The sequence below is a fragment of the Marmota monax genome, unplaced genomic scaffold (assembly GCF_021218885.2).
Source record: "Marmota monax isolate L192 unplaced genomic scaffold, Marmota_monax_Labrador192_F-V1.1 WCK01_AAM20220418_F8-fsc00176, whole genome shotgun sequence".
In the NCBI taxonomy this organism is placed as follows: domain Eukaryota; kingdom Metazoa; phylum Chordata; class Mammalia; order Rodentia; family Sciuridae; genus Marmota; species Marmota monax.
The window spans coordinates 2,526,796-2,542,135 of record NW_026694774.1 but is presented as its reverse complement, the minus strand read 5'-3'; the positions used below and the strand labels follow the sequence as shown (position 1 = coordinate 2,542,135).

General features: G+C 32.5%; 1 protein-coding gene across 1 annotated transcript in view; it reads right to left on the bottom strand.

Moving 5' to 3' along the window:
• The window catches only part of Dach2 (dachshund family transcription factor 2), a 153,500-nt gene that overhangs the window by 72,890 nt on the left and 65,270 nt on the right, over positions 1-15,340 (bottom strand). The window contains exons 2-3 of the mRNA XM_046425401.2: positions 14,806-14,964; positions 258-430 (exon numbers count right to left, since the gene is read on the bottom strand). Coding sequence (XP_046281357.2) covers positions 258-430; positions 14,806-14,964 — 332 coding nt within the window. The remainder of the gene's footprint in view (positions 1-257; positions 431-14,805; positions 14,965-15,340) is intronic.

The following is a 15,340-nucleotide window of genomic DNA, read 5'->3' as shown; positions in this document are numbered from 1 at the left end:
CCACACACTTGTGTACATGACTTCAAGACAGGAAAACAGAACTAAAAATTAGTGTGGCCATATAATGAAAAGTAACAAACACAAACAATAACAAACCTGGCAGGCCTGGTCAGAAACCAAACTCATCAATACTATATGATAATATACAAAGTCAATGAGTTATGTGTTACTACTGAAGATGTAGTGGTATTGCTAAGAATTTATTCAAATTTATATGCAATTAAAACCTTTTTCATCTTCTAAATAATCATCCTTACCTTTATAACAGAGGCACCAGCTCTGGAGAGTGGACTGTGAATCTGGGCTGCAGCAGCCATGTTGGCAATAGTATTGAGATGGTTCATCTGATTCATTGCCATGGCAACTGATGCAGGAGGTAAGCTGACTGGAAGTAGAGGATGAGGCATCATCATAAATGGCAGATCCAGTCCTAAAAGAGACAGTGCATTTTAAACTTGTTACATCATGTTGCTATGAAATCGTTTTCTAAAAAGTATACAAATTCATACTTCTTGGTTTATTTTTTATCTTTTGGGGCCATCAATAGTACCTATGAGATTTTATATCATTTAAAAAAATTAATATTTTTATATTTACTGACCTTTACTTATAAATAGATCTTGTCCTCGTTTTTACTCACAAAATATTTATAAGATGCAATATATTTTACCCATAAGAACAAACAAAAATACTTAAGCCAATATCATTGCATTTAACAAGTCAGATGTAACATTCTTTGTAATCAAAATGTATTGATATTCTCATAATTTCTAGTATTTAATTTTAAGAGACTTAATACAGATACTGGTAAAACAGGATATAATCTAAGTTTCAGAATTATTAACAAGACATTGGATAAATTATAAACTTTTAGATATAAATCTCAAAAACAAATGCTCATAGCTCAAATTTGAAATATTTGTCAATTTCAAATATTAATCATATCTCATTTTATTCTATGCTATCCCTTCAATTTTTCTTGCTTCCCATATCACAACAGAATAAAAAAAAGCAACAGGGAATCTATAGGAAATATTTTCAGAGTCTCCCTAAACTTCATTCTCAAAAGAAGAGTTGTAGCAATACAGACACTTCAAAACACATATTTTCTAGGAAAACATTTTTTTCACACTCTGTAGCTTATCCGTCCCTTAGCAGTGGGTTCAACAGAGTGGTTTTTAATTTAAATGAAATCTAATTTCAGTGGAGGCTAGAAGGACGAAGTGGAGACAATTTTTCTGAGGTCCATGTCCTGATTACAACTATGATAGTTGATTAAAGCTAATAACAAGAAAGTGCAAAGGGAGCGCCTCAGGTTTCATACAACACTAAAGTGATCACCTCAACTAAAGGAATTCCTACATAAAGAACTCATCAGTCACAGATATTTCTGATTAAGATAGCCACAAAACAAAGTGTCATCAGATTTATGCTAGGGCAAAAGAAGCCTTGAAATTTAAATTCTACATGGAAGACTAGAAAAGTAACATTCTCTGTAATGTCTATGCCTTCATATCCCAGAGAATATAAAAAATAATTCCCTGCCCATTTTCACTTATGGCTCACTCTTCTTTAAATTCTTTTTAGGAGCAATCTACCAAAACAAATGTATCAGCTATGAAATATTTTCTTCAGATTATTAAGTTATTAGAAAGGCCTCAACACAAGGATCACAAAATTGAATTCAAAATAGTTTTCCCCGCAGTCTTATCTTTATTTTTATTTATTTTAATTTTTTTTCCCTCAGGAAAGGCCTAAAAACATCTTCATTCAAGTTGGTGATTTTTGCCGAATCTGTTCCTTTATCCCCAACATTCTTTTTTAACTTTGATTGCAAATATACAGATCATAATTATATGTATTTATAAGTACAAAATGGTGTTATTATACATATAATGTGAAATTATATATCATTTCACATATGTGTATGTGTATGTAAAATGTGAAATGATTAACTACATACAACCAATTAACATATTTATCCCTTCAAATACTTACCATGCTGGAAAACATCATGCTAAATGAAATACACCAGCTACAGAAAGACAAGTACCAAATGATCTTACTTATATGTGGAAACCATCTTCTTAAACAAGATGTTTGTTTTCAGTTAGCTCTAGAGAATCACTTAGATGAATATGCATTTTATACTTTATTCATTGTGTTGTTTATACTCTAATGATGGGATATTTTAAACATAATTAATTAACCACTGCATATCTTTCCCCTAAAACCATCACATTATGATCAATATAACAATCATCAAAGACCTAAATCTGGTGTCTATATAAGGCCTTCATTTACCACAAACCCAAGATAGTTTTAAATTTCAATTCTTCTTTATGTACATAGTATTTAAGTCAAAAAATGATCAAAGCATAGATAAAAACTAGCTGTTAGTACCTCCCTTTATGTTTCAAATGCTTAAATAAATCTGTGTTCAATAATACTTCTTTAAACAGTGTAATAATCTTTCCTTATTCTCAAAGATTTTCTGTATCACACAGACACCATCTGGCCAAATCAAGAAATACGCCTACTTAAAGTCCAATTGACATGCAAACTAAATGCAAGCTCTAAACAGAATTAACAGGCATTGACAGTTTTAAAATATAATTCATCAAACATTTCAAATAACCATGAAGGACTTAAAAGTCACACTTTCAGTTCATGATCTGCAATAACTAACCATCAATTGGCTATAATGCCTTAGATTCAAAGCTAATATTTACAGTACAACCCAGTTTAACAGTGACCCTACATGAGTTCCACATGCAAAGCATATGCAAATACTAAATTATGTAAGTCAATCTTTTCCCAAAGCTGAAAACATTGAGTTAAAAGCTATCAATAGTACACAACACTCCAGCAATCTGGCTCACTTATGCACATGCCAGATATGTATGTAGACTTTTAATATTATGGTAATGAAGACAAATTCATTTGAAAAAAATGACCAAAATGGGTAATCTCATTCCTTGTGCCTTCGAGAAAATCGTGCAAGCATTATTTCTAATATACCTTGGTATGCCAGCAACTCCTGTAATTTTTATATAAGAGCATGGCATGACTTTCTTTTAGCCATGAAGTGTACAAATCGGTAATTCTCTATTTCTCCATCTAGATCCTACATTGATTTGTTTTCCAAGTCATGTTGTCTTCTTCAATTTCTTGCCATTTGTACAGTGATCAAGCACCAATCCCTTCAGTATCAGTGTACTGTCTTCCTGATTATTCTTCTACTTCAGTTTTAAGACTTCAAGTGAATACTTACTTCCTCTACAATAAATTTTTGCTGAAATTTCCTCATATAGTACCTCCACTGTACACATAGTTATCCAACTTATCAATATTTTACATTAGTGTGGTATATGGTTACAATTGTCAAAGACAGATACATTATTCACTATTATATTTATATTAGAATTTACTTTGTTTTATACACACCTATGGCATTTCACAAATACATAATATGTATCCACCATCTGAGTATCATATAGAACAGTTCCAATGTTTAATACCCTCTGTACTGTAATTGTTCATCACCTCCCTAACCTCTGGCAGCTACTAATGTTTTTGCTATCTTTATAAATTTGCTTTTTCCCCAGTCATATGGATGAAATCATAATTTTCAGACTGGCTTTTTCCACTTAGTAATATGCACTGAATTCAAGACTTTCAGGTTTCATTAATTACCTGTTCTATTGCTAAATATACTTCCATGGCACATATGCACCATAGTTGATTTTTTAAATTCACCCACTAGAGGAAATATTGGTTACTTCTAAATTATAGAAATTGTGAATAAAATTGATATAAACTTTAATGTATAAATGTGTAGGATTTTTTGTTTGCTTCCTTTTGCAGTGCTAGGAGTTGAACATCAGGCCTCACACATGCTAAACAAATACTTCACCACTTAGGTATAACCCCAGCCTGATGCAATTTTTAATGCTTTTATTAGGGCATCAAAATTATACATAATATTGTGGTTTACTGGGACATATTAATGCATTCACAAAACATAATCTACTCCAGTTTTATATTAATTTGAATATAGAAAGCTATTCTTAGTTTGGTAAGAAATAGCCAAAATATCTTCCAAAGTCATTGTATAAATCTGTATTCCCACCAGCAATAAATTAAAACTTCCTATTTTTCCACATCCTTGCCAGAAATTGAAATTCCCAGAGATTTGGATGTTACCTCTTCCAGCAGGTATGTGTTAGGGTTTAGATCTGAGTTGTCCCCCAAGAGCTAATATGTGAGATAATGAAAAAATTTTTAGAGGTAAAATGATCAGATTTGAGAGGTGTGACATGGTCAGAGTATTAAACCACAGACATGCATTAATGGGGTGGTAACTATATGCAGGTATGGTGTGGTTGGAAGAGGTAGATCACTGGTGGTGTGCCTTTTGGGTTTATATCTTGTCTCTTGTGAGCAGAGCTTGCTTTCTGCTGGCTGGTGGCTATGCCATGAACTGCTTTCCTCCACCATGGCTTCCCACCATGATGTTCTGCATCACCTCAGGCCTTGAGCTGTGGAGTTGGACATATATGGATCTAGACCTCTCTGAAACTGTGAGCCCAAATAAACTTTCATTCTCTGTTCTCATCAAGTTTTTTTGGTCAGAGAAGTGAAAAATACTAAAACAATAGGAATATCTTGTTTTCCCATTTGCAATTCCCTAGTGATATGATGTTGAACATGTTTTCTTATGCTTATTTGCCATCTGAACATATTCTTTGATGAAGTGTCTGTTCAGTCTTTTGCCCATTTTTAAATTGGGTTGTTTATTCCTCATCGTTATTATTCAAATAATTCTTTATCATATATGTATTTTGCAAAGGTTTATCCCCCATGGCTTGTGTTTGCATTCTCTTATTAGTGTGTTCATTAAAGCAGGTTTGAATTTTAATGAAGTTCAACATAGTAATTATTTTTCTTTTAAGGGTCATGCCTTTGTTATTATATCAAAAAACACATTGCTACACCCCAAATCACTTAGATTTTATATGATGTTATCTTCTGGTAGTTTTAGAGTTTTTCAGTTTATGTTTGACCAATAATACATTTAAGTTAATTTCTGTGAAGGGAATAGGGTCTGTGTCAAGGTTCGTTTTTTGCATATTAATTTCCTGGTGTTCCAGTATGATTTATTAAAAAGATTATGATCTTTCCATTATATTGTATTTGCTATTTCATCAAATATTAATTGATTATACTTATGTGGTTCTATTTATAGGTTCCCTAATCTGTTCTATTGAAGTATTTGTCTAATGAAGTATAGTATTATCAGTCCACTGACTTTGTTTTTCTTCAATATTGTGTTGGATATTTTAGGTCTCTACTTTCCATACAGATGTTAAAATCAGTTTGATAATATTCACAAAATAATTTCCTTAGGATTTGATTGCAATTTTAATGAATATATTGATCAGTTTGGAAAGAATTAATGTCTTAATGACATTGACTCTTTGTATGCATGAATAGAGAACACCTCCCCATTCATGTATTTTTTTATTTCTTCAATAAGAGTTTTGTAGTATCCCCTCAATAGATCTTATACATATGTATAATTATTTAATTTTTGTTGTATTTTTAACATCAAACTGTAAATGTTCATTGCTACTATATAGAAAACCAATAGATGTTTACATATTAACTTTATATCCTGCAAACTTTCTATAATACTTTACTAGTTTTAGAAGACATTTTTGTGAAATCTTTGTTATTTTGTACATATACAATTGTGTCACTTTTAAACAAAGACAGTCTTTCCCAATATGTATAATTCGATTTCCTTTTCTCAACATATTCCATTAGCTAGTAACTGAAATATTATGATGAATAGGAGTGGTGAGAGAGGTCATACTTGCCTCATTCCTGATCTTAGATAAAAATAATCTAGTTTCTCAACATTATGATGATATTAATAGATTTTTGCACATGTTCTTTGTCAAGTTGAAACAGTTCCCTGGTATTTCCATTTTTCTGAGAGTTTCTATTATGAATGACTCTTGTATTTTGTTGGATGCTTTTTATTCGTCTATTGTTAGGCTCATTTGATTTTTCTTCTTTTCATGTTTTTATTAGTGCATTATAATTATACATAATAGTGGAGTTTATTGTAACATATTCATATGTGCACATAACATTATTTGCTCTGATTCATTTCTCTTTCCTTCCTCACTCCACCTGTTCCTCTCCTGTTGTTACTTTTTATCTATTATTTATTTTTATTGGTGCATTATACCTATATATAAAAATGAGGTTGATTGCAGTATATCCATATAAGCATTTAACATAGATTGGTCAATTTTATTCCCAAATCGTTTCTTTCCCTCCCCTCCTCTCTTCTCCTTAATCCCCTACCCTACTGATCTCACTTCTATTTTCATGAGATCACCCTTTTTATTCCTTTTTTCTCTGTAGTTACCTCATATGAACTCTGACTTTATGACTTTTTGAGTCTGACTTATTTCACTTAGCATGATATTATCCAGGTCCATTTACACACCAGCAAATAACATAATTTCATTCTTCTTTATGGCTGAAGGGAACTGCATTGTGTATATTAACAATATTTTCTTTCCTTATTTAATTGTTGATTGAAAGCTGATCTGGTTCCATAACTTGGCTATTTTGAATAACACTGCTATGAGCACTGGTATGTGTGCATAGTTATAGTATGATTATGTTTCTTTCAAATAAATACCAAGAAGTGGAATAGTTGTACCATATGGTGCTTACATTCCTAGCATTTTCAGGAATCTACATACTGCTTTCCACAGTGCTTGTACTACTTGCAGTCTCACCAAAAATGCATTAAGTTTTCCTTTTTCTCCTCATCGTTACTGGTATTTGTTATTTATACTCTTGAGAGTTGTCATTCTGAGATAAGATCAGTGTACTTTTGTTTTATACCTTCCTGATTTCTAATGATGTTGAATATTTTTTCATTTGTTTATTGTCCATTTGCTTTTCTTATTTTGAGAATGTGTGTTTACTTCATTTTGTCATTTATTGCTTGTGTTATTTTTTGATGTCAAAGTTATTGAATTCTTTATATATTTTGCATATTAATCCTATCTCGTAAGAGTAACTGGCAAGTATTTTCTACCATTCTGTAGACTCTCTTTTCATACTCTCTTTTCATACTGATTTCCTTTGCCATGCAGAAGCTTTTTAATTTAATGTCATCCCACTTACTAAGTTTGGGGTTTATTTCTTGTACTTTATGGGTCTTATTATTGAATTTGGTGCCTTGTCTGTATGTTGGAGTGTTGAACTTATGTTGTCTTCTATTAGTTGCACAGTTGCTGGTTTAATTCTAAGGTCTTTCATATACTTGATTTGACTTCTATGAAGGTTAATACATAGGGGTTTCATTTCATTCTTCTACAAATGGCTACCCAGATATGAAGACCAATAGGATACAAAAGAAAAAACACCGACAAACCCACACAGATACAGTCATCTCATCTTTTAAAAAAGTGCCAAAAACACAAAGTGGAGAAGTTGTATTTCCTCCTTTAGTCTGCTGATGTGACATATTTCATTAATTGATTTTTGAATGTTGAACCAGTCTTGAATACTTAGAATACATTCTACTCAGTCATGTTGTATAATATTGAATTTGACTTGTTAATATATTGTTGCATTATGTTCAAGAAAGATATTAGTCTGTCATTCCACTTTGTTTGCTATTGGCATTTGATTAATTATGGCTTAACAGAATATAGTGAGAAAGATTCCCTCTGCTTCTACATTCTGTAAGTAATAACTGGTATCATTTCATTAAGTGTTTGGTAGAATTCATTTGTGAACCCATGTTCAGTTGTTGTATTCTGTTTTGGAAGGTTATTTATATATATGTATATATAATATATTATATATACATATATGTATAACATATATAATATATTATATAATATATATTGAATACATATTATATATATAATAAATATATTTTTAAAATTTATTTATTGGTTCTTTTTAGTTATACATGACAGTAGAATTCTTTTTGATATAATTATACAAGCATGTAATATATCTTATTCTAGTTAGAATTCCATTCTTGTGGATGTATATGATAGTAGGATTTTTTTATGCATGTACATAGGAAAATTATGTCACATTCATTTCACGTATTTCCTTTTCCTATTCCTCCTCCCTTCCCTCCCCCATTGTCAATTTATTAATGCTTATAGGTCTTTTCAGATTATTTATTTCCTTTTGTGGGATCATTGGTGGGTTGTATCATGTATCTTTGAAGAGATTATTCATCCAAGTAATAAAAATTATGGGGAAAAATTTGTTATTCAGAATATTCCACTGTTATTATTATTTTTATACTGGAAGACTGAACCCAAGGGCACTGAGCTACATTCCCAGTTCTTCTTTTTTTTTTTTTTTGAGAGAAGGTCTAAATTGCTGAGGCTGTTCTCCAACGTGTGATACTCCTGCATCAGCTTCCCTAGTCTCTGGGATTATAATGCACTAACCTTCCTCTATTATCCTTTTAACGTCTATGTGACCAGCAGTAATGACCCCTCTTTTATTTCTGATATTATAAATGTTTACTTCTTCCTTTTCCTTAACATGTATACAGGTTTATCAATGCCATTAGTCTTGCCATATAATGACTTTTTGATTTGTTTATTCACTATTGATTTATTTTAGTTTCATTGATTTCTGTACTATTTTATATTATATATTTTCCTCTGATTACCAGATTTAATTTGCTCATCTTTTTAGTTTCCTAAACTGGAATATTCTATTACTAATTTTATTCTTTCTTATATTTAATACAGTAATCCAATACTATACATTTCCCTGTAAGCACTGCTTTTGCTATAACTCAGAAACTTTGATAAGTTGTATTTCTACTTTCATTTACTTTAAAATATTTTAAGATTTATATTGACAGTTCTTTGATACACATTGTTCTCAAGACTGCTACTTAATCTTTAAGTATTTTTTGGATGTTACAGTCATCATTCTGTTTTGGTTTCTATTTCAATTACATTATGATTGAGTGCATATTTTGTGTGATTCCTATTCTTTGTGTTTGTTAAGTTTTTGTAATGGCCCTAAATGTGGTTTATCTTTATGAAGGTTTCATAAGAACTTAAGAAGAATGTAAAATTTTCTGTTATTGGACAAAGTATTCTAAAGTGCCCATTAGATTCAGCTGATTAATTGTGTTGTTCATTTCAACTCCGCCCTTCCTGATTTTATGCCTGCTGGTTGTGTTGATTACTTACAGATAGTGATGTGGTCTCCAATTATAATAGTGGATTCATTTGTCTTATTTGCAGTTCTGTCAGTGTTTGCTTCACATGCTTTATACTCTGTTATTAGGTATAAACACTTTAAGGATTATTCTGTCTGTTTTAGATAAGTGACCCCTTTGTCATCATTGCTCTGAAATCTACTCTCTCTGAGATTAATATTGCTACCCTAGCCTTCTTTTCACTAGTTTTGCATAGTATATATTTATCCATCTCTTTACTTTTGCTCAATATGTGCATTTATATTTAAAGTGGGTTTCTTAAACCAATGCACATTAAGGTCTCCTTTTTTGTCCATAATTACATTTTCTGGAGGTTCTTGTTATTTTGTTATTCTTTTGTGCAATTCATGATTTTATAGGAAGTGTGTTCATATTGAATTAAAGGCATAGAGCACTAACATATGTAGCACCTAGAATACACAAGCTAGTCTATCTTTTACTCGGTGTATTTAGACCATTACAGTTTAATGCAATTATTAACATGGCTGAATAAATAGCTCCTATATTTTAACTGCTTATTATCTGTTGCCCTTACTGATTTTTCTCTTTGTTCCCCTGTTTTCCACATTCTTATGCCTTTTCTGGCTTTAATGGAGCATGCTATGATTCTAAATTCTCCTTCTCGCTTTATCAGCATATCAGTTAGACTTAATTTTAATTTTTTAAAGTTTGTATTTGAGTTTTCAATATACATTTGCAACTAATCTACATTAATTTGCTGATAGTTCTGTACCACTTTTGGGGTAGTATAAGTACTCTCAATCCCTCTTATAAAAGTACTTATAAAAGTACTCTCAATTCCTCTATCACATCCCTTATATAATTGCTGTCATTTATTTAACTTACTTGTCATATGTAATCAGCCAATACACTGTTGTTATTATTACTAACAGACTATTATGTGTTCAATTAATTAAAAATAACAAATATTACTTAATACCTTATACTTAATACTGTATTTCTTCTTTAGTGCTCTTCCTTTCTTCATATATATAAAAATTTTCAACCTAAATGATTTTCCTTCTCTCTGATGGATGACCTTTCAACATTTCTAGCAAGGTAAGTCTGCTGCTATAATTTTAAATTCCTTCAATTTTTGTTTGAGAAAAATCATTTCTCTTTTACTTTTAAAGAGAAATTTATCTGGATACAGAACTCTAGTTTCTTTTAATCCTCTAAACATTTCATAATTTCTTCTTTTTTTTTTTTGATGCTTTGTTCACTTTATTAGATAGTCCCCCAAATTTGGAGTGCATAGTCACTATTTTTTCCTCTAACATGTTAAGTTTTACTTTTTAAATTTTTTTATTTATTTTTTATTTTTATATAACAGCAGAATGCATTATAATTCTTATTACACATATAGAGCACAATTTTTCATATCTCTGTTTGTATACATAATATATTAAAACCAATTCATATCTTCATACCTGTACTTTGGATAATAATGATCATCACATTCCATCATCATTAATAACCCCACGCACCCTCCCTTCCCCTCCAACCTCTCGGCCCTATCTAGAGTTCCTCTATTCCTTCCATGCTCCCTATCCCTATCCCACTATGAATCAGCCTCCTTATATCAAAGAAAACATTTGGCATTTGTTTTTTGGGGATTGGCTAACTTCACTTAGCATTACCTTCTCTAACTACATCCATTTACCTGAAAATTCCATGATTTTATTCTCTTTTATTGCTGAGTAATATTCCATTGTGTATATGTGCCACATGTTCATCAAACAAACTCTTCTCAAGTTTAAGAGTCAAATAAACCTTTGGTTTTGACTTTCTATAATTTGAATATGATATGAGTAACTCTAGTTTTTGGCATTTATCCTACTTAGTTTTTTCTTAACTTCTTTTGTTTATGGACACAACACCTTTTATTTTATTTTATTTATTTTTATGCGGTGCTGAGGATTGAACCCAGTGCCATACACGTGCTAGACAAGCACTCTACCACTGAGCCACAACCGCAGCCCTTCTCTGAACTTCTTGAGTCTATGTTTTGGTGTCTCTCATTAATTTTGGAAAAATCTCAGTCACTGGAATTTAAACCATTTTTTTTTGGTCTTCTCTTTTCCTTCTTATATTCACATTATATTCACAATACACCTGCCATATTTTTTAAATATTGTGTTGTATTGGCTTTTTATTTCACTATTTTTTTCTCTTTGTTTTTCAGTTTGAGAAGTTTCTATTGATATAACTTGAAGCTCACTGATTGTGTGTGTATGCATATGTGCGTATGTATTACTGGGACTTTCATGCAGGGATAGGGTGCTTTACTACTCAGCCACAATCTCAGCCCTTCGTATTCTTCTATCTATCTATTTATTTATTTTTGAGATAAGTTGCCCACACTGGCCTTGAACTTGTAGTCCTCCTGCCTCACTGTTCTGAGTAGCTGGAATTACAGGCATGTCCACCATTGCCGCAGTCTGGCTGGGCACAATTCATGAGCCACTTATCAAGCAGAAATGAACTTTATTTTTAGAACACACACACAGCACCACACGAGCTCTTCAGGAATTCCCTCAGAGCCCAACTGCCACCACCGGCTTCCTAGGAGCGTCTCAACCCCCCACTCCTCCTGCTCTTGAGGCCCATTGGCTGGGTGGCATGGGTGGAGCCAAAAGAGTCCCCCAATGAGCAGCTCCGTGGTCTGAAAGGGCAGGGAAACAGCCCAATGAGCATCACCGCAGCGGAGCCAATCGGCTGGCAGCTGGAAGTTTGCTGGGGCCACGGTGAGCCAATCAGCTGGAAGTTTGTTGGGGCCCCTTCGGCTGTGGCTCTCAACACACCATGAGTGGCTCAAGGTCACTGATTCTTTCCTTGGTATTCTATAAAAAGTATTCTTAATTTTGTTGCAGCGTTTTTCTTTTTTATTTCTAACAATTCTTTTTTATTAAATTTCTACATCTGACCTTAAATTTTCCGTTTTCTTGTAAAATATCCACTTTTTCCATTCTCTTAGTATATTTATCAGTTCTTTTAAGGTCCCAGTCTGGTAATTTTAAATATCTCCTATATCTGAATTTGGTCATGATGTTTGTTCTGTCCCTTCAGACTATATTGTTTGCCTTTTATCAGGCCTCATAACTGTTTTATTTTAATCCCAAAATGATGCATCAGGTAAGTGAGGCTAAAGTTAATAGGCCGTTCCTTATAAGTATTACTTTGAACCAGTTGGGAGTTAGGCTGTCTGAAATATTTGACTTGTAGTATTAGATGCCAAACTTTCCTCTAGCATTTTACTTCTGTATATCCTCCTTTTTTGTTGTTCTCTCTGGGAAATTCATCTTAAATAGGGTTCTATGGCTTTCAGTCCTTAACAGCTATAATAAACTCAAATTATCCAAGCCCCCTATCATACTGGTGGTAAAATGTGAAAAGCAGAAGCATTCAACATTCTCTGATTAGATGTCAGACCCTTCATGGCTTGGATCTTAGGGCTGTGGTTTTCACAAGTGTTTTACAGCTTCCCCCTCACCTTAGGAAAGACAAGAAATCTCAAGGGTGCTGGAGTTGTATTTTTCACTTCCTCCACATCAAAGGTTATAGGGTGTGGAGTTTTAGTATATTTTTTCCTCAATGTTAATTAGGTTATGTTAAAACCAAGTTATTTATGGTGACATAGTTTGCTTTGAGGGTAAGCTTTTCTTAAAAGAATGGATCAACCAGGGCATGTTTAAAAATATTATTTTTTTAGCTGGGCATGGTGGTGCATGCCTGTTATCCCAGTGGCTCAGGTGGCTGGGGCAGGAGGATCACAGGTTCAAAGCTAGTCTTTTCAATTTAGCAAGACTGTAAGCAACATAGTGAGATCCTGTCTCAAAATAAAAAATAGAAAAAGGGTTGAGGATGTGGCTCACTTGTTAAGTTCCCGTGGGTTTTATCCTTGGTACTAAAAACTGGAAAAAACAATACTTTTCCCTTCAACCTGCAACAAGCATAAAAGAAATTGTCTCATATATTAACACTGAGAACCTGCTAGGATTCCTAGAGATAAAATTCATGAAAGTATAGTAGTCAAGTAAGATGGCCCCCTGGAAAATTTTTATCAAGCTAGGCCCACAGTAATTCTCCTATATTAATCAATTATCCTTTAAATGTGGTACCAGGGTCCAACTGTGGCTTCTGTTATCCATAACATGTGGCTCTCTGTCTTCACCTTTTTCTCTAGTTTTTGGAATAGTGGTGCCCTGTGATCACAATCTTTAATGGATCAAAAAATGTTGGTGCCTTTTTTTCCTTGTTACAAAAAGAGGAATAGGGCTGGGGTTGTGGATTAGGAATGTGGCTAGCATGTGTGGGGCACTGGGTTCGCTTCTCAGCACCACTTATAAATAAATGAATAAATAAAGGTCCATCAACAACTAAAAATATTTTTTAAAAAGAGGAATAATATCTTTCAAGGTTCTTTACAGAATCCAGAAGCCTCTCAGTCACTTTCCTGTATGGCATAAGTCTAACTAAAGTAGTCTTTATTTTACTTCTCATAAGGTACTATTCATTTTATTTGACTTTAGATAATGAACAACTTTATATGGATATTTCCCCTTAAGCTTATAACATCTTTAAAGTAAGACATTTAATTAATCTCCTCAATATTTTGGACATCATATTACAATATTCCAGAATTTCTCTGTTGCATAATGCTAGGTTTTACTGAGGAAATAAAAAGCTTAGGTAAAGTAGTAATGGAATTCCTCTCCTGGACTTCTTGTTAACTAAGTAATATATACAAGACCTGTTTTGCTTTGGAAAGATTTCTGAGTCATTTAAGTCCCTAAAAAGGGCAATTAAACTTGAATTTGTATAAACTGGCTGTAGTTAAACTACTGAGTAATAATAATGTTAATATTTTATACAGTGCTTGATGTTATGTAATTCAGTACTAATAACTTTTCCTTTATCATTTTCAGTCCTGGCAAAACTTAAGAGGATACAGTTTTATCTTTGTTGTTGTGGAAACCAAAATGCAGAAAACTTAGATTATTTCTCCAAAATCAGTGTTGTAGAATTCAGAAGGTGTGGAATTTAGTCATGTGTTGTTGTACATACCAGTAACCCCAGGTACTCTGGAGTCTGAGTCAGGAGCATTAAAAGCTTGAGGCCAGCCTGAAAAACTTAATGATAACCTTTCTCAATTTTTTTAAGGGTTGGAATTTAAAGTTGGTGGTAGAGTGCTTGCCTAATGTGTGTGAAGTCCTTAATTCAATTCCTAGTACCATACTCATGTGCATAAAAAAAAAAAACATGTTGAATTCAAACCCAAGTTTACTTGACTCTAGACAATATTCTTCACATGTATTATTACTGTGCTACCAGGTATCCACAGCTACCTCCACTCTATGTATCCCATACATTCAACTTAGTCCCTCTTTACCTCCCATTCTGTTTTCAAATTATTAAAGCTTATTGAAGTTAAACAGACTATGCTCTGCTAATACAATTGTATTTTCTCAACATAATCAGTTTGAGGAATATTGTATACATACTATTGGTTAGCAAGTGGTTCTGCTGCAGTGGATTAAGGGTAGGAGCACCCCCAAGGCCTGGCTGCCCAGCTAATGCTGCATGAGCAATTCCATGCTGAGGTCCAGGAGCAGCAAGAGGAGACTGCATCTTATCCTTATCCCAGGAGGATTCACTTCCACCTGAAAAAAAATGTCATATAAACAGTCATTTGATAGTTTTCTATGAGAATATTTTTAATTACTTTTTATAATGAAAATAATTAATGCCATTTCATAGAAAATTATTATTAAACATGGTAATTCATTCTATGACAGTTTAAAAAAAACTTTCAAAAATCTAAGGATATAAGCTACCTCTGGGAAAAACTAAGCCATTTTTACTAATACCATAGGACCACTTTCCTTAATGGTTCTCTCAACAAACTTGAAATAATAATTAATAGCTTTTGGAAGCACTTATATATTGAAGATTATTAAAACACACCATTCCCTTTCCATTCCAAGCCTCTAAAATATGTATGCTATATTTTAAAGAAGAACAGTTTCTGTTCACTAA